At 47.6% G+C, this 17,388-nt stretch overlaps 1 protein-coding gene across 1 annotated transcript; it reads right to left on the bottom strand.

Moving 5' to 3' along the window:
* Nucleotides 1-644: 644 nt before the first annotated feature.
* P2RX6 (purinergic receptor P2X 6) lies at nt 645-17,161 on the bottom strand. The gene is made up of 12 exons (XM_063143839.1): nt 16,977-17,161; nt 15,143-15,293; nt 12,981-13,052; nt 12,297-12,372; nt 11,799-11,892; nt 10,488-10,568; nt 8,652-8,793; nt 5,734-5,843; nt 4,023-4,116; nt 2,668-2,733; nt 1,896-1,973; nt 645-683 (listed from the first exon to the last, which is right to left on the bottom strand). The coding sequence occupies exons 1-12, from the start codon at nt 17,159-17,161 to the stop codon at nt 645-647; spliced, it is 1,188 nt and encodes a 395-aa protein (XP_062999909.1).
* Between the last annotated feature and the right edge of the window lie 227 nt (nt 17,162-17,388).

Raw genomic sequence — 17,388 nt, forward strand, 5'->3', positions numbered from 1 at the left:
TGTGTTTCATATAGATTGCGTGTGTGTACATGTGGCCCCAGAGCCAGGATCCTGTGCAGCTCTCGGAGCTGAAAAGGTTGTGCATCCAACCCCTGGGCTCTACGGACAAAAAGCAGTGGGGGAGGAAGAACCCATTGTTTTTACAAAGGGTTAGGCCCTCCGTTGCGGCCATGAGGTCTGCAGCTTAGACTCGGGTTCAAGACGGAGGTTGCCGTGGCTGCTGGAGTCAATGTCCTGGCTTCAGTTTCCTCGACAGCAACACCTTGAACTGTGACGGAGGCGATTACTGGAACGCGACCCACCGAAGAGACCAACGGCCGAGGGTGAGCAGCCTGGGGAGTGGACCCAAGAGGCTGCTTAACCACTGGGGGGCTGCTTGCTATCAAGTCCGGCCCTTGGTCCATCCAGCCCGGTCCTGCCTGCTCTAACTGGGCCCACGGCGCTCTCTCTGACGGCGGGGTGGGAGGGGTGGGGAGAGGTCTTTCCCCTCCAGGCTACCTGGGATAGTTGAAACAGGAATGCCAGCCAGACTTCAAAAAATCTCAGCTTCCAGGAAGGCCAGACTTCTCCAAAGTTGCAAGCAGAGATCTTGTCCGCTTGGCAGTCTCATGCGCTTTCTTCTTACATTGTGTCTGGTTGTAAAGCTATGAGGCCGTCTTGACTTCGTCTTTAGGCGGCTCTGCCTGCAAAGTACAGAAGAGGAACTATGAAGGGCCGGGCTGCTGCTCAACTGGTGCAGCTCTTTGCTATTCCAGCCTCCCACGTGGCTTTAGGAGAAGGGGGGCGTTGCAGTGAGATGCAGCAGCACCTCCCAGCTCCGGACTTCACTTGGGCAAGGGCAGACAGAAGAGGCCAGGGGGTCTTTGAGGGGTGGGAATGGACAGTGGGGGCGCTAGGTCAGCGGAGGGGGGAGCTGTACTGACAGGAGAAGTGGGGGCGGCAGCTTAAGGAATCAAAAGGGTTGGGGGAAGCAGGAATAATTAGAGGGAGCTCCTTTGAAATGTAGAAATTCACGCACTTTACAGCAGGGGAGAGAACCTGGTGCCCTCCAGATGTTTTGGACTACAACTTCCACAATGCCTTCTAGGCCACTGGCCACGCTATCTGGGGCTGATGGGAGTTGTGGTACAAAACATGTAGAGCTCCATTAGACAAGCATTTTATTGCAGGCTCGTTGCTGGACACTCGCGGATTTTCGCAGGCCCTATTCACGGCGTCGCCTCTGCCCCACACGCCTCCCGCCCCTTCTAGCCTTCTTTGCGCTGCAAAAAAAAACACCCCAGTATGTCTGACTTATTTTTAAAGACGGAAGTTGCCGCTCTCTCCTGCTGTGAGCAGGAGAAGCAGCGGGATCAAAACGGCCCCTTGAATGGGCCACGGGCACGTTGTTTACTTCCTCTTTTGAAAGAGGAAGGAATGAAGGACAAACATGCGGGTGGAGAAGCGATGGTAAGGAAATGTGATTTCCCCCCACATGATGATCCTCATAGAGGGCACCTAGCTAAGATCAAGTGGGATAGATCAAGTGGGCTTATGGGATAGGGATGCTTTTGCAAACAGTTTTGGCAAACATTGTTTAAAAAGTAGTTTCTGCCCAAGTCCTGCTAAGCAGGGTATCACAGACAACCCCCAGCAATGCGGTAAACATTCAGGCAGCTACATGCTTTTCTCCCCGCTACTCCATGCTGATCACAAGGGGACCGTGAACCGCGGCTTCTGCTGATGCAGGCAGTTCTCTGCTCGGGAGCCATGGGATGGGGCCAGGAGAGCTAAGTGGGGCGGAATGACAGTACACAGGCACCACGGAAGCAGCGCCTTGGCAGCGCAGGATGGCGCAGGAGCGAATTCAACGGCAGCACACGCACAAGAGGAGCAGACTGGCAGGTCTTCGTTACCTCCTCATACTTCTCGCCCCGATAGAATTCGGCTTTGGTATCAAGGTACAGCAGAACGAGATCGCAAAGAATGGTGGCCTAGGACGGCAAAAATACTCCGTTCATGGTTAAGCGTGACATTAACTCATGTTTAAATGATGCATTGAGTTAAATAAACAGTTCTTTAATATACAAGAGAGCATTTATAACAGACAAATTCACATTCAGTCCATTCTAAAATTGCTATGTGCAATGCAGGTTGTAAGCGCAGCCTAGCTGAGGAAAGGGGCTGTGAGGATCAGGTCCCTGCTGCTGCTGCTGCTTCTACAGGGGCAGGGCTACATTTCTCAGGACAGCGCTATCCAAAGGTTTTTTTGCTGTACAGGGCAAATTAAAATCCGCCTGCCCCAACCTCCATTCCTTAGGTCTGGCCTAATTACCACATAATCAGAGGCGGAAGTACATTGTACACACACAGTTCGCCTTTTCATTTTTAACATCCCCTCCTTTCCAGCCGTGTCCATGGGCAGCCAATGGAAACAAAAAGGGTCCCAAAATCTAGTCTCCTCCCAGAAGCTGTTCCAGTGCATCTGTGCCCCTCCCTTAAAAGCACAGGGGTTGGCTCCCTTCCCAGGGAAGATTACCAAAAGAGAGAGAGAGAGAGAGAGCAAGCCCTGGGATTTAGGCACCCCTGAAGACGGCTTGGTTTGCGGTATCCCTTTGCTGCGTACCCCTCCCACATCCACCAAGATGGGACTTCGGTTGACAGAAGATTCCACCTGGGCATACTTACGGCACCAAGAAGCACAGCCCCCGTGCCCAAGTTGACAGCAGTGGGTATGATGCTAAACTTTCCAGCCTGAGCAAGAGAGAAAAACACTCCAGATACGATTATACATTATGAGAGATTACAGCTATGTTCATGGCATGTAAACAAATCTGTGATTGGAAAGGAATGGGATTTCCGGATATTTGGTAGAAAGATATCCCCCAAATAATGAAGTGTGATATGGCACGACAAGGGATGCCAACTGACCAGTAAAAACCCAATCTAACTTATTCTTGCGCCTTTGGTAGCAGCTGGGCCTGCAGAAATCATCAGGTGGAGATAGATGTTACATTGCCTGATAACCTGTGTGGATCAAGCTCCTGTTAAAGACACATGGGCAGGGGCCACCTAAAAAGTACTGTTGGTCTTTTTCTAATTAGAAACATTGGAAGCTGCCTTATACCAAGCCAGACAGTGGATCCGTGCAGTTCAGTGTTGTCTACACTGACCTCCAGAGATTCAGAGCTTCTCTACATTAAGCAAAATTCCCATATCTTTATGAGGGCTTTCAGTTTCTTTGCGGGATTACGATGGGCACCTTTACACAGCAGACACATGGTTTGAATCAAAGAAAGTCCTTCCTCTGCAAGTTCTATATATTTCTGTGTCTTTCAGTTTACAGCCACTAGATGGTGGTATTATTATAGTGCATTATAACGCTACAGCAGCATTTCACACAGAGGATCAATCAGAACAACATCCCTCTCCGATCTTTTTGAAAGTGGGATAAAGGGGGCAAAGTGCAGGAGACGCCCTGGAGGTTGATGTCGTTGTGTAAAGGACCCACAAAATTCTGTGAGCGGCCAATCATGCGCGTGCAATAAATTGCTCGTCTTGAAAAGTCCTCAGACAGGGATTTTTTCCAGCCCTACATGGTGATGCTGCCGGGGATTGAACCTTTTGTAATTCTGGCTCCTCTTTCTCCCCAGTTTCTTATATGTTCTGATGGCCACAATTACTCCAATAATTGGGAGCGCGCACAGTGGCACAACAGATCATTTTAATTTTAATTGTGTTGATTTGTGTGCTGCAGGACAAGCAAAGGAAATGGGGTGTGTGTGTGCGCTTGTGCAGAAGGGCTTCATGGCTTCATAGCCTTCATGGCTAATGGAAGTTGGGCTTCCAATCGAGGACTGAGGAGGCGAGAGGCTGAGTGGATCAGGAGGGGGGCCGGGTGAGGCACAGCAAGAAGCAGGCCTCCCACAGGGAAGGTGGGGAGGGAGCCGGAAGTCCAATTCGACACCTGGGACAATGGATTGGATGCATGCTGAGCTTCTCCAGCAGGGATCCGCCACGCAAAGGGCAATTCAGGGCTGTACCTGGCCGTGGACAGAAATGTCGAAGCGGATGCCATAGAGTTTCAGCAGGCTCCTGGAATGCCGATGTAACGGGTCCCAATAATAGGTGGCAGTTCTAGCAAGAAATCATACAGATGGATGAATAACAACATGCCTGCAAGGCCTTGGAAACTTATTTAGTTATTGTTTTGATATCCTGCCTCCCTCCCTCAAAGGGGTGCTCAAGGCAGCTAATAATAAAATACAGAAAACAAAATCTTAATTAAAACATAGCATAAAAACAAATTAAAAACACAATTAAAAACACTACAGTAAAAGGAATAAACATCACCCACACGGTTGAGACACACACACACACACACACACACACACACACACACACACACCAGCAGCAAAAGAACAGATGATATGCCAAAGGCCTGCCTGAACAAAGCAGCACAACAGAAAGGGGCCCATGCAGCCGGGAGTTCCACAGCATGGGAGTGACCACCCAGAAGGCAATCGGTGGAGGGGCCAAGGGAAGGGGCCCCTCTCAAAGGTCTTAAAACCTGGGCGAGCTCAGCATGGGAGGCTGTGGTCTCTCAGGGATCCTGGTCCCACACTGTATAGGGCTTTGTAGGTCGCAACCATCCCTTTGAAATCTGCCTGGAAGCTGTTGTAACAAGGGAGTCCCATGTGTGGGACAGCTCAAGTTTCTGAACAGTTTCTGAAGGAAATCCCACATAGAGCACAGTAGAGTAGTCCAACTGGGATGTAATTAGAGCATGCGTGACTGTGGCCGGACCAGACATCTCTCGGAACGGGCACAGTGTGGGAACGCATTCCTGGACACTGCTGGGACCTGGCCATCCAGGTTTGGAGCTGAATCAAGAAGTAGACCCAAACTGCAAACCAGAGTCTTCAGGGGAAGTGTAACTTCATCCATCAGTGCTGGAATCCTTATTCCCTGACCTGGATTTCAAGACGGGGGGGGGGGGGGGACACACCGCCCAGAGAGCTTCGGCTATTGGGCGGTATAAAAATGTAATAAATTAATAAAATAAATAAAAAATCCACAACACACACATACACCACCCATGGCATCCTCGTCAATCACCTTTGCCACGGCCTCTTGTCCATTGCTTCTGCTCTCAGAGATGGCCCTACGGTGAGGAAAGGTGTGGAGGCCAAGTGTGGGCAGCATGCATGGCAGTAGAATGGGTGACAGGCAGCACTAGTCCACAAGACACACAATTTGGCATGCTCTTGCACAGCTCCTGTTCATTTTCATGGGACTTGTGCAGGAGAACTTCCCAGTGGAGTCTGTCTGCCCCACGTTAATTAGTGGGAGGTTTCTGGGAATCCCAGCTTATGTTTTAAAAATTGAATTGAACTACCTTCTGGAAGAAGTAGAATATCAGGCAAGAAACCAACTGGTCTCCCAGCTTGCCTCAGTTCTACAAAAGGAGAGGTAGCTGGGCCCACATCGGTCAGGAACCAAAAATCCCTCTCTCCTCAAATTCCTACAGTACTATGTGGTTACTCAGTGCTGGAAGAGATGCACTCTGCACCTGCTCGGGGACACTTCTACGTATTCTTACTTCACACATTGTTGCTGGAGCTGAGCCCTGGCACATATCCAGTCCTAGTGCTTTGCAACTAACAACGGAGCAATGCCTGTGGTGGTGGCAATTCAGAGCAAGCAAACTTGGCTGCCTGCATTCATACAGCTCCTGATGGCCGATTCCCCCACCTGAAATTGAATTTCTTTTCCAGCAGGCTGAAGGAGTAGCAGGGCTGGCAGGCAGAAGGCGGCTGGTCTAAGTCGCAGTTCCAGTCGATACGCAGGCCGATGGCTCCCCCCTGTGTAGGACCCACAAAAGCAGTAGCAAACGGATAAAGGGCCCCGTGGCGTGTCAGCAGAGAGCAACCGGAATCCCTCAGCAGGCTGCTCCAGCCAGTGCCCATCCCACACTGCTGCATGCTTCCCAACAAAACACCCCCCCCCCCAATACCCCTAAGCAGCGAGAAGGTCCAAGAGCTGCTTAGCCTCCATTTCCTTCGGATGAGCCAAAGGCACGGAGGGGGCCTTCATAGCAGTTGCTTCATTTACAAAAATACACAGAGCAGACCCTAACTGTAGGTTAATGGCAGGTTTCCCTACAAGGCCGAAAGATCCACCACCTTACATCAGCACCTCGGAGGTGCCAACAACCAACCCACAATTCCTTCACATTTTTTTCTCCCCCAAACGGCTGCTGTTTCTCTCCGTGTGTGTCACTAACACACACACACACACACACACTCATAAGAAGAGTCCTGATGCTGGTTCTGACTGAGGTCCATCTAGTCCAGCATTTTGTTCCCACAGTGGCCAACCAGCTGTTGACCAGAAGCCACAAGCAGGACATGGGTGCAACAGCACCCTCCCACCAATATTCCCAAACAGCTGGTGCATATAGGCGTAATGCCCCTGATACTGGAAGTAGCACATAGCCATTAGGGCTAGTAGCCATTGACAGCCTTCCCCTCCCGGAATTTATCCAGCCCCCTTTGAAAGCCATTAAAGCCACCCCTGGTGTGTGTGACTGTCAGGGTTCCATCCATGACCTGGACTCCCTGAGAAACTGCTTCAAAATCTTTTGCCTCCTTAAGAGTCCCTTCTTCCTTTCTTCCTACCCCTTCCCAATTTCATGGGGTTTAGGCTGTAGACATGGGATGAGACATTGGGCTTAACTAGGGTGGCCATATGAAAAGGAGGACAGGGCTCCTGTATCTTTAACAGTTGCATAGAAAAGGGAATTTCAGCAGGTGTCCTTGGTATATATGGAGAACCTGGTGAAATTCCCTCTTCATCACAGCAGTTAAAGCTGCAGGAGCTATACTAGAGTGACCAGATTTAAAAGAGGGCAGGGCACCTGCAGCTTTAACTGCTGTGATGAAGAGGAAATTTCACCAGGTTCCCCATAAATACAAATGACACCTGCTGAAATTCCCTTTTCTATGCAGCTGTTAAAGATACAGGAGCCCTGTCCTCCTTTTCACATGGTCACCCTAGCTTAACACAACAGTTTACTAGTATATTAAAACAAGCAATAAAGGTATTTACTCAGTAGAACTTAGTGATACAAAAGGTATTAAGAGAAAATAAAAGTTCCTTCACCCTAGCTGCATTTAGATTTCTCTAGGCTGCTTCTTCCTGCTCTATCTGCATGCTGTGGTCTTTCTTCCTTCTCTCTCTCTCTCTCTCTCTGACTGTTTTATATACCCTCTTCCCCCAAACCAGGAAGTACTTTTTAGCCTTGAAGAAATGAAACTTATCTCGGGAAAATGAAACTACTCCTCTCAGGGATTCACCCTCCCAACAAAATAAGAACCCCAGGCCTCTAGGCCTGACCTTATTACCTTGCCTCTGTAGGCCTCAAACCTTCACAGTGACCTTCCCCAAGCTCCAATGAGTATCTCATCAAACACACAGAAGGCCTGTTCACATTTATTTTTTTATTAATTACATTTCTATACCGCCCAATAGCCGGAGCTCTCTGGGAGGTTCACATGTAATGTCAACCCATCAATTTAAAAACAGAAGGGCTGTCATGCATGGCTCTTCTGCTTTTACCCCACAAACTACTATCGGCTCCTTCGTAGCACGTGGAGTATGGTGTGTGAACCCAGATCTCTGGGTTGTTTAGGGGTTAAACAACCTGGCAGTTAACAACAAACCATGGGTTAATGACTGGATTGTTTAGCCCCTAAGCCACCAGTCCAGGTTCAGCCGTCACACTCCACAACTTACAAAGGAACCAACCTTGGGTTGTGTGATGCAAGCGGTGTGCCTGGTCGTGCACGACAACCCATCAGTTTTTAAACCAACGGCTTGTTATGTGTCAACCTGGTTAATGCTTTCCAACTATCCCCTAATCATTTGCTCCCAGCAGATGCTCTGGAATCCATTTTGATGGCTGGTATAAACATGGTTCAAATAAACAATACATGTATCAGCCGATCATTCTCAGCCATTAACCAGCAATCCCCCAAACAAAGGGGATGGTCACCCACAGCCCCGAGGTCATGTGGGAAAGGTCAACACAGCCAAATAGTCACCACCTTCTTCCACTCCAAGCTGGAGCTTCTGTTTTATATCAGCAGTGTGAAAGGGTGCCAAGCTATAGCATCCTGCTGAGGCACTGTAGGGATGGATACTGAGAAGTTTGCTGTGGGAAATCATCCCCTGCCTGTCTTTCAAGCCAGGAGCATAAGTCCCCTCACTCATTTCCTTTGGATATTTATTTATTACATTTATATCCGATCTTTTTTCCTCCAAAGCTGTGTACATAATCCTCCTCCTCTTCTCCATTTTATCCTCACAACAACCACTCTGTGAGGTAGATTGGGCTGAGAGTCTGTGACTGGCCCAAAGTCACCCAGTGGGTTTCCCATGCCGAGTGGGGACTAGAACCCGGATCTCCCAACTCCCAGTCCATCACTCTGGCCACTACACCACACTGACTCTCATCCAGGATAATCTTAGCCAGGACATATTTTACTTTGCTCGGTGCAGGAAAGAGCCCAAAGGACCCCGGGCCTCCCCAATGCACCTGGCCTTCCAATTGGTGGTCTACTCTAAAGACAGTTGCCCATCAAGCCTGCCATTCAGCCAATGGAACCTACCCAGCGCGCAAGCTCCTCAAAGCTCTCTCCAGTAGCCTTGACCATGTCGTGAATACGGAAGACGGGGCAATAAGGATCAGCAAGAGCCTCGTATCTGCAGCCCTTGAAGTAGGAGTCATCGGTTGTCTTCAAAGTGTTGGTCCTAAAAGAAATCAAGAAAAGAATTAGGGCCTTCAGGAAACTGGTTGTAGGAACAACTCAATCCAAAAGAAAGCCAGACACTGAAGGAGCCTCTTATTAACAAGATTTCACAGCAGCAACCCTCTCTCTGATCTCTCTAGTTAGGGTGACCCTATGGAAAGGAGGACAGGGCTCCTGTATCTTTAATAGTTGTTTAGAAAGGGGGACTGCTGAAATCCCCTTTTCAATACAACTGTTAAAAATACAGGGGCCCAGTCCTCCTTTCCATAGGGTCACCCTAGGAAAGAGGTGCAGACCCTCTTTTGGCCCAGGAGCAGAATACCTTTTCAGAGAAGCTGGGAGGGTGAGGGGGTGGCATTCCAGGGGTGGGGGGAGCCAAAAGCAAAAGTGGGGGGGGGGGCGCAAAGGCAAAAAGTGGAGCAAAAATACCAAATAACCCCAACCCCCAAATATCAGCATTTACTTTCCTTTGGGGGGGGTGTTAAAGCTTTTACTGCCAAAAAACAGGTCTTGGGAGAGGCATTTCAGCCTTTTCGAATGGGGGAAAACTGCACAAAACTTAAGAATTCAAAAACAGTCAGTGGTTGGGGAAAGGAGGGGGAAGAGAAGGGGCGTGGCTATCAGGCTAAGGGGCTATCAGGGGAACCCCATGGGCCAGATTGGGACCTCAGGTGAGCCGGATTTCGCCCCGGGCCTGAAGTTCTGCACTCCTGCTCTAGGGCTTGAACCATCACGAAGTTGGGTTTGGCTTTCCTCTCCTCACTACAGGGGTCTTTGTGCAGCTCCTCCTCATTTCAGTGGGGTTTGCTAGAAGAAATGCGTGGGCACGTGGCATCTCCACCACACCTAATGGCACTCAAATCCACCACTAGAGTGATAGCGGCATCACTTTGCACTCCCAGCAGCGTTCCTGCACAGCTCTTGCTCACTGCGATGAGGTTTGAGGAGGAGAACATCCGGGGAATTGTTTCCTGGGAAAGGAGATTTCAACCATACTTTCAACCTCAGCCACCCAAATGTCTTCTGCTGGCCATGGTTACAGGCTGATGGGAAAGAAGTTTAAGGAGTCCTTCAATTGGGAGCCTCCCCACCCCCACCACCAGACACACTCCAGAAGGGCACCCGCTCACTTCCGCAGGGCCAGAGACCTTGCATGACTCAAATGCACCGGATGGACACCCGCATGTGTGGACTGTAGACAGAGCAGGCTGTCTTCTCTAAGTGCCCCCTTCCCAAGACCAATGTCTCAGGCATGGCAGGGTCCCATGGACTGACCCTCTTCTAGGTCCCTCAGCTACAGAGAAGAAAGCTGGAGACAGATCATTGCTCCTAAGGGAGGTGGAAGGGATTTAGGAGAAGTTTCATTTTTACACAAAGATTGTTGCTAGTGATTTTCGAAGTGTGAATCCCTGTTTGATGCTGACATTATAGTGTTGTTGATTGTTCTGGTGTAGCGAGCGGTTAGTAAGAAAAGGCAAACTTCAGCCCACCTGAACTTGTTTTGTGCCACCAGCACCTCTGCTCAGGTTTTGCAGGGTTTTCAAAGCAACCAACCACTTCAACACCTATTTAACCAGAAGCAAAAATAGGATGTGACCTCAGCCAGCACTGCTTCTTTCAAACCATCTGGAAAAAATAAATAAAAGATCTCCAGCCTTGGCAGCTCTCAGCTTGCTTAAAGATCTCTGTCCTTACCTGGAGAAGTTAAACTTGGTAAAGTTGACTGTGTTTTTAATAAAGAGAGTGAAATTCTCTGCTGCAGCCAAGAGTGGTTTCCTAGGTGGAGAAATAAAAGTTGGGCCTATGAATGAAGGAACTCAATTTGTTTCTTACAATCTATCGACTGTTTACAGATTTGGGAAATAAATTAAATCACCGTGCTGCGAGAAAACAAGATTTCTGGTGGACACCTGACCAATAATGAGCTTTATCACACCAGCGTTATACTGTGCAATCACTGCAAATTGCATGCAAAGGACTCAGAAGTTTTCCAGCTTATAATCTGCTTTTACTGTGAAGGACTCCCAGGCATCCTGCTTTAATTGTGCTATAAAAGCAAAAGACTCGCCGTATTTTGATACTAGTTTTCGAGCGTATGAATTAAACAAATGCTTACATCTGCGTAAGCTTTAAAGATAAAGACATCAAAATTGGCACAATAATAGATATTAAGGAGAGCTTTAAGCATACCAAATTTGAATTGGATTGGGTCATCTGTTTATTTTTTTATGGTTTTTTTTACATTTGCCCCCTTAAACCCGTTTCCTGGTATGCAAAGGATCTGGCCGCCCGGTAGCAACAACAACAACAACGCCGACAGCTTAGTGCTGTAGAGATAATTCGAGGGAAACAGGTACGTGGGATGAAGCTAACAGGGTATGTATCTTTCTTGGAGATAGACCACAGTTTCACCAGAGATTTGAAAGAGGGATTGCTGCTAGCGGTGTGTATACTCATCTTTTGCTTTTATTTCTGGTTAAATAAGTTTTGAAGGGTTTTGTACAAGCTGAAACCCTGCAAAGCCTATTTGATCAGAAGGGACAGTTGGTACACCTCAAGGAAGTGCTGCCTCTCCCAAACCACTTTCCTCTTTCATTAACACTACTGTCTCTTTCTAGCCAAGGAATTCTAGTTGGCTTCTGTTGGGGTGCAAGGATAGAAGAATCACCGAAGGGTGATCTCAATTTTCTGAGTGCCAGCTGTTACACAGCAGAAACACCACCATCAATTCACAAGAAGGAGGCTTCAGCAGGTTTGGGAGGGCACCAAAGTTTGCAGAAGTACAAGAAAAACCCAAAACAGCTCAGTCAGGACTGAGCATGCTCAGTGGTCGTGGAATGCTGGGGGGGGGGGTGGATTGTAGGTGGGGGAACCCAGGGGGAACAAGTGGAGAGGGGGAAGCAGAGTGGAAGATGGAATCCTGAACAGCAACATTCCAGATGGCAATCTTTTCTTGCAGGTCCCACTAGTTCTATGCAACAGCAGCAAGGAGGGAGACTTTGGTACCTGGGCAAGGTCCTGTTTTCCACTGGACACCACCCATAGATCTCGCAGGTACTCCGAGAGGTGTTATAATGGACACACTTCCCTGTCTTCACACCTGAAAGAGAACAAAACCCCAGATTAATCGCACCGTTCTTTGACTGCCGTCCATGCGTCTGCTCATGGTGCTTTCCACCCGCCTGCACCCCATTTAGGGCCTTGGGAAGCTAAGTGCTCCAAGCAGCTGCCCCAGCTGCCAATTCTGGGATAGATGGACCAAGGTTCTGATTAAGATTGAGGCCGCTTCTTAAATGCAGGGATGGGGGACCAGTGGCTGACTTCCTTCTGTATCTCTCGGAGGGTCTTGGACTCAGGAAAGCTGGGAACGATGCAGAGGAGAACTTGGAAAATGATGGGGGTCGAGGAAGCACTAACTGCCGGGCAAAGTCAAGTTCACAGACTGAATTGGTGCCAAACATAGCTGGGTGGTCAGGGAACTAGGATTGAAACAGGTCTCCTTACCATTTCCATGGACCACAGGCTGTCCTGCAGGACAGTCCAAATCTCTCTTGCAGTTTCCATTGGGAACAGAAGGGTGCTAGATGAAAGATGAACACGTTGATTATGGTGAACGCTTTTGTGGGCTACAGTCCACTTCATCACCAGATGCATGATGCGTTATCTTTAGTTGGCAAGAACACAGAGGTGTAGAGGGCAGAAATGTTTAAAAGAGGGGCTGAATGGCAACGAAATGAAAAAAGGACACTCTCTGACAATTCAATAAAAGTGCAAATGTGCATAAAACAAACATAGCAGACCCTTCACAACAGCAGTAATTGGTGATGATAACACAATCATTTTAGCATTGCAAAATAACATTAACACCATTTAATTTGGGGCTTCCCCAGAGAATTCTGGGAATTGTAGTTTGGTAAGGCTGTGGGGGAATTCTCTCTCTGAGACTCCATAGCCCAGCCTTTCCCAACCATGCCTCCCCTGGCTGGGGATGACCCACTCCCACCACACTGGGCCATCCAGACTTACATAGAATAAGCTACACGGCACAATTGGGTCTACAATGTGCACCAACCAATGGCAGATGAATGGCAGAGAGGCGGATTTAGGGACTCATCTTGACTTCTGCCAGCCAGCCAAGCCACAGCTGAAGGCAAAATGGACAAGAAAAAGAGGAGCCCAGTAACGTACCTCTGGGCATGTCCCTTGCACTTGCTTCGGAGTAGCAATGAGATTGGTCACCAAAAAGAAGACATTTTCTCCCTAGGAAATGTTTCAAAATATATTCTTTTAGTTTTTCTATAACAGGCTGTCCAATGGTCCGAGCCCTGGATTTGTCCCTGGGAAATCTGGAAATCAGACCCACCAAAATCAATGGGACTTATGTTAGTCCTGGGTTGGATCCAGACCCACCGAAATCAATGGGACTTATGTTAGTCCTGGCTTATTTAAGTCCTGTAGTTTCAATGGGTCTATTCTGAATTATTAGATCCAATCCTGTGTTCACCCATGAATCTTGTGGTCTTCTCAAGGAAGTGGTGATCCCAAGATGGTGGAGGAATGTTAAGTGACCACCTTAAGGGGAGGCAGATGGTGGGTGCCACTGAGGGCAGTGAAGAAGGAAGCAAACGGATCTGGTCCAGGGGGCACAACCAACTGAGAATGACTTCTGGGCAAGGCTGGGTAAGAGTAGGGTAGGCAGCAATAGAGACAGGCCCACCAAAAGAGATTTTTCTAACATGGGAACTGCTTGTTTATTTGGTATCATTTCTTTACTGCTTTTCAGCAAAGAGCAATACTGATGGCTACAATATCTGGCATAATTTTTGGACTTTTGTGTCTTTCCCCTATCCCGTTTTTGTACCACCTAGCCCAGCCTCCCCCAGCCTGTGGATGATGGAACTTGTAGTCCAACACATTGGGAGAGCACCAGGATGGGGAAGGCTGACTCAGTTTGATGATGAGGTCTGGAGAACTGCAGCCTAACAATGCAATTCTGTGCACGTCTATTCAGAAGTAAGCCATATTGACTTCAATGGGACTTATTCCCAGGTGCACAATCCTTAGGCTACTACCCGATACACATTTACTGGGGAGTAAATTTCATTGAATTCAATGTGACTTACTTCTGAGTAGATACGCATAGATTTCATTGTTATTTATTACATTTATATACCGCCCCATAGCCGAAGCTCTCTGGGCGGTTTACAAAAGTTAAAAACAATGAACCTTAAAAACAGATATACAAAATTTAAAACCACCAAAAGTATATAAAAAAACAACAATATCCATTTAAAACAACTATTTTTGGGCCAGTTAAAATGACTTCCTTTTCAAGAAGTCTCACGGGAACACAGACTGACGAATTTACTGAAAAGTGGATATTCTTTATAATATTTTGGAACAACGCATTCCAAGATAATGTCTGCCCTTCTGCTTCTCCTCACCTTATGTTATAATTGTCTCTTTAATCTGTTTTATCTATTTGTCTAAATACCACCATAGCAACTTTACTCCTCCTCCTCCTTTTACTATCTTTAATTGACCCCAGATCTATCTTTAGATTTGGCTAAGAGTTCAAAGTTGTTTTTAAATGGATTTCGTCTTTGTATGTTGTCTGTTTTTATGTTTTAAAATTTTGTATGGGCAGTTTACAAAAGGGCAGTTTATAACCACCTCCATTTTCTAAAGGAAGCTGTATAGTATCCATTATACAGCAGGCGAAATGTCACGTACCGAGGGTGTCTTCAAGGATGTCTCCTGTGTAACTGCCTTATCTATCCAGAACAATAGCTTCATTGCTCCAGGCAGAAAAGTTAACTTGAAGCAACTTACTGTTGCAAAGGGAATGTTTTGCAGAAGATGCAAAGGGAATGTTTTGCAGAAGATATGGGGGGGCTCTGGTGTTACATTCTGATTGGTTAATATTGCTGTGGGGCACTGCCCCTTTCAGGCTTGAAAAGCCCTGCTGAATTTCCAATTCTTTGTCTGACTGTTGCTTTCAAGACTCTCAGATCTTGATTATAATCAATAAAGCGCTTTGGACCCTCTGTCGCTGGAAGTGTGGTGTCGTTCTTGGGGGCTGAATTGGATCTCGTCCCTAAGGGCAAGAACTTGTCTAACAGTATGTTGTCTGTTTTTATGTTTTAAAATTTTGTATGGGCAGTTTACAAAAGGGCAGTTTTATAAACTTGTATGGGCAGTTTACAAAAGATTAAAATAATGTTTTAATCTTTTGTAAACTGCCCAGAGAGCTTCGGCTATGGGGCAGTATAGAAATGTAATAAATCATCATCATTATCATCACCTCTTGCCTGTCCTTCGTTTTGCTCTGGCCTGGCCGAGACACTTACCTGAGCGGGCTTCACGTAATCTGCCACATCCCACAGCTGGTGTCCAAACTCTTTGATGTGTGTGGCTGAAACCCCTTTCAGTTTGGTGATCACAGAGACATGGGGGTCGTTGTCCTTTTCCTGGTAGCCCTTTTTGGCTAGGAGCACCCATCTGCAATGCAGCAGAAAGAACAAGTACTCAACGTGCTTGAGGAAACTCCCAACTCCTCAGATAAACTTCTCCATCCATGGAGATCACCTGGCAGGACTCTGTTGAAACTGACTTGGCATTCCAAGACTGTTGCAAGGAGCAGGGCCTTTTCTGTGACTGGCCCTCTGTGGTGGAACACTCAGCCCAGGCTCATTAAGGCCAATCTAATTCTGAGCCTTTCAGAGAATCCTGTTCTCTAGCTTCTTCTGCTGCTAGCAGGATATTTCATCCGACAGGGAGCCCTGAAATTTGCTTTGTATTTTATTTCAGGGCAATTGAAAGCCTTCGGCACAACCTTTAGTCCCCATTTCCTAGTGTAGCTGGATGCAGGTTCAGACCGAAGGAAGTCCTACAACTCCCATCATCCCCCAGCCAGCATCGCTGGCTGGAGCATGCTAGGTGTAGGACTTATTTTTTCTCTGAACACTCCTAGGATTGTACACTAAGCCTCTAAGGATGCTTACAGATGGAGGGGTCCAGGTGCTAATCCTTAGAAGGCCTGGAGCAGCTCTTCTGTCTTTTTCTCCTTAACAGATTTTCTGCACTAAGAAAAAAGACAGAAGGAACAGTGGGAAAATATGAGGTGGGTGGGTTACAAGTGGAAGATGACGTCATCAGGACGCCCATAATATTCTGTGAATGAGGCTGGGTGACGGCATAATAAAAGCCTCACCTGGAAGCACCCTTAAGTATGCATAAATGTAATATATGGCTCGAGTCCAGGTTCTCTAAAAGACCGTATTCTCCCTTACAAGACTGCCTGTGCTTTAAGATCTTCAGGGGAAGCCCGTCTCTCAGTCCCGCCAACATCACAGGTGCACCTGGTGGGAACGCGGCAGAGGGCCTTCTCGGTGGCTGCTCCGGGGCTCTGGAACTCCCTTCCCAGGGAAGCTAGGCTGGCTCCCTCCCTGATAGGCTTTCGGAAGCAGGCTAAAACTGTTTTGTTCCAGCAGGCCTTTGGTGAATAATTGGGACCTCTGCCTATGCTAATGGACTTTTAAACTGTCAGTTTAAATATTGGAAAATATTTAATATATTTTTAACTTTGTATATTTCTATTTATAGGTTTTAAATGTCTAAGTTTTAAATTTTGTAATGCCACCTTGAGGCTCAGCATTGGACAAATAAATATAATAATAAATTTATTATTTATTTGTAATTTATGTAATAAATGAATATTCTTCTCGTTTACCCATTTCCATTTCCATTCATTTCCTCTGTTCATATAGTTAATGTTAGATGCTCAGCAAAGTCTTCTCATACTTTGCCCATTGATAATGCTGTAACAATAATCACCATTATTATTTTTGGCATGAACTCTCATGTCAAGCTGCTGTTAAAGGCAGAGGCGCAGGGACAGTTAAAAACTGTGGCAACCCTAGGCACATGGGTGACAAAAGCAGCACATGTGAAGAAGTGTGTGTATGTGAGGGAGGGCAAAGGCTCCTCCTGACAAAGGCTTTTACAGAGCTATTAGGAATCAGAGGTCACTTCTACGGAGGCTGTGCCGTCATTCCAGGCAATGCAGCAATTTACTTCTAAGCCGGCCCCTGCTGTCTGCACACACAGCCACTAGAAACGCCCATGACTTGGATTTTGTAGGTGCATCGGTGCCCCCTGGGCAGCCCCGTCCTCTTCTCTTACCCGAGGATATAGCCCAGGATCACCAGCTGGAGCAGGCGGTGCAGGACGCCGACCTTTCTGTTCCTGATCAGTGCAAACTTCTCCGTTTTATAATCCAGAAAGCCGAAGCAGGACTTTCTCCAGAGATCCTCCATTGTTGTCTGGCTGTGAAATACCGGCAGCGCTGACAGCAGCAGGCACCACATCCTGGCCCAAAGCCCAGGTGGAGCGTAAAAGGAGAAGAGGCAACTTTAAAAGAAAATGCCCACGTCACTGGCATCTGTGTCAGCAGCGTCCTCCCAAAAGGCAGGAGAGGGGGGGGGTAGAAGAGGCACCGGCCCTCTAAAACGGGGAATGGACAAAGGGTGGGGGGTGGGCATGAGGGTCTGACATTGACACCGCTACTGTCTCCACTTGACACACATTCACTGGT

Source organism: Elgaria multicarinata, chromosome 18 (genome assembly GCF_023053635.1).
Source record: "Elgaria multicarinata webbii isolate HBS135686 ecotype San Diego chromosome 18, rElgMul1.1.pri, whole genome shotgun sequence".
In the NCBI taxonomy this organism is placed as follows: domain Eukaryota; kingdom Metazoa; phylum Chordata; class Lepidosauria; order Squamata; family Anguidae; genus Elgaria; species Elgaria multicarinata.

Excerpts from the sequence above, each read along its gene's own strand:
- P2RX6 (XM_063143839.1), bottom strand. The coding sequence starts at position 17,161 with ATGTGGTGCCTGCTGCTGTCAGCGCTGCCGGTATTTCACAGCCAGACA. Across the intron at positions 13,053-15,142 it reads ATTACGTGAAGCCCGCTCAG|GGAGAAAATGTCTTCTTTTT; the intron begins GTAAGTGTCTCG and ends AACATTTCCTAG. Across the intron at positions 2,734-4,022 it reads ACATTTCTGTCCACGGCCAG|GCTGGAAAGTTTAGCATCAT; the intron begins GTACAGCCCTGA and ends TCTCTTGCTCAG.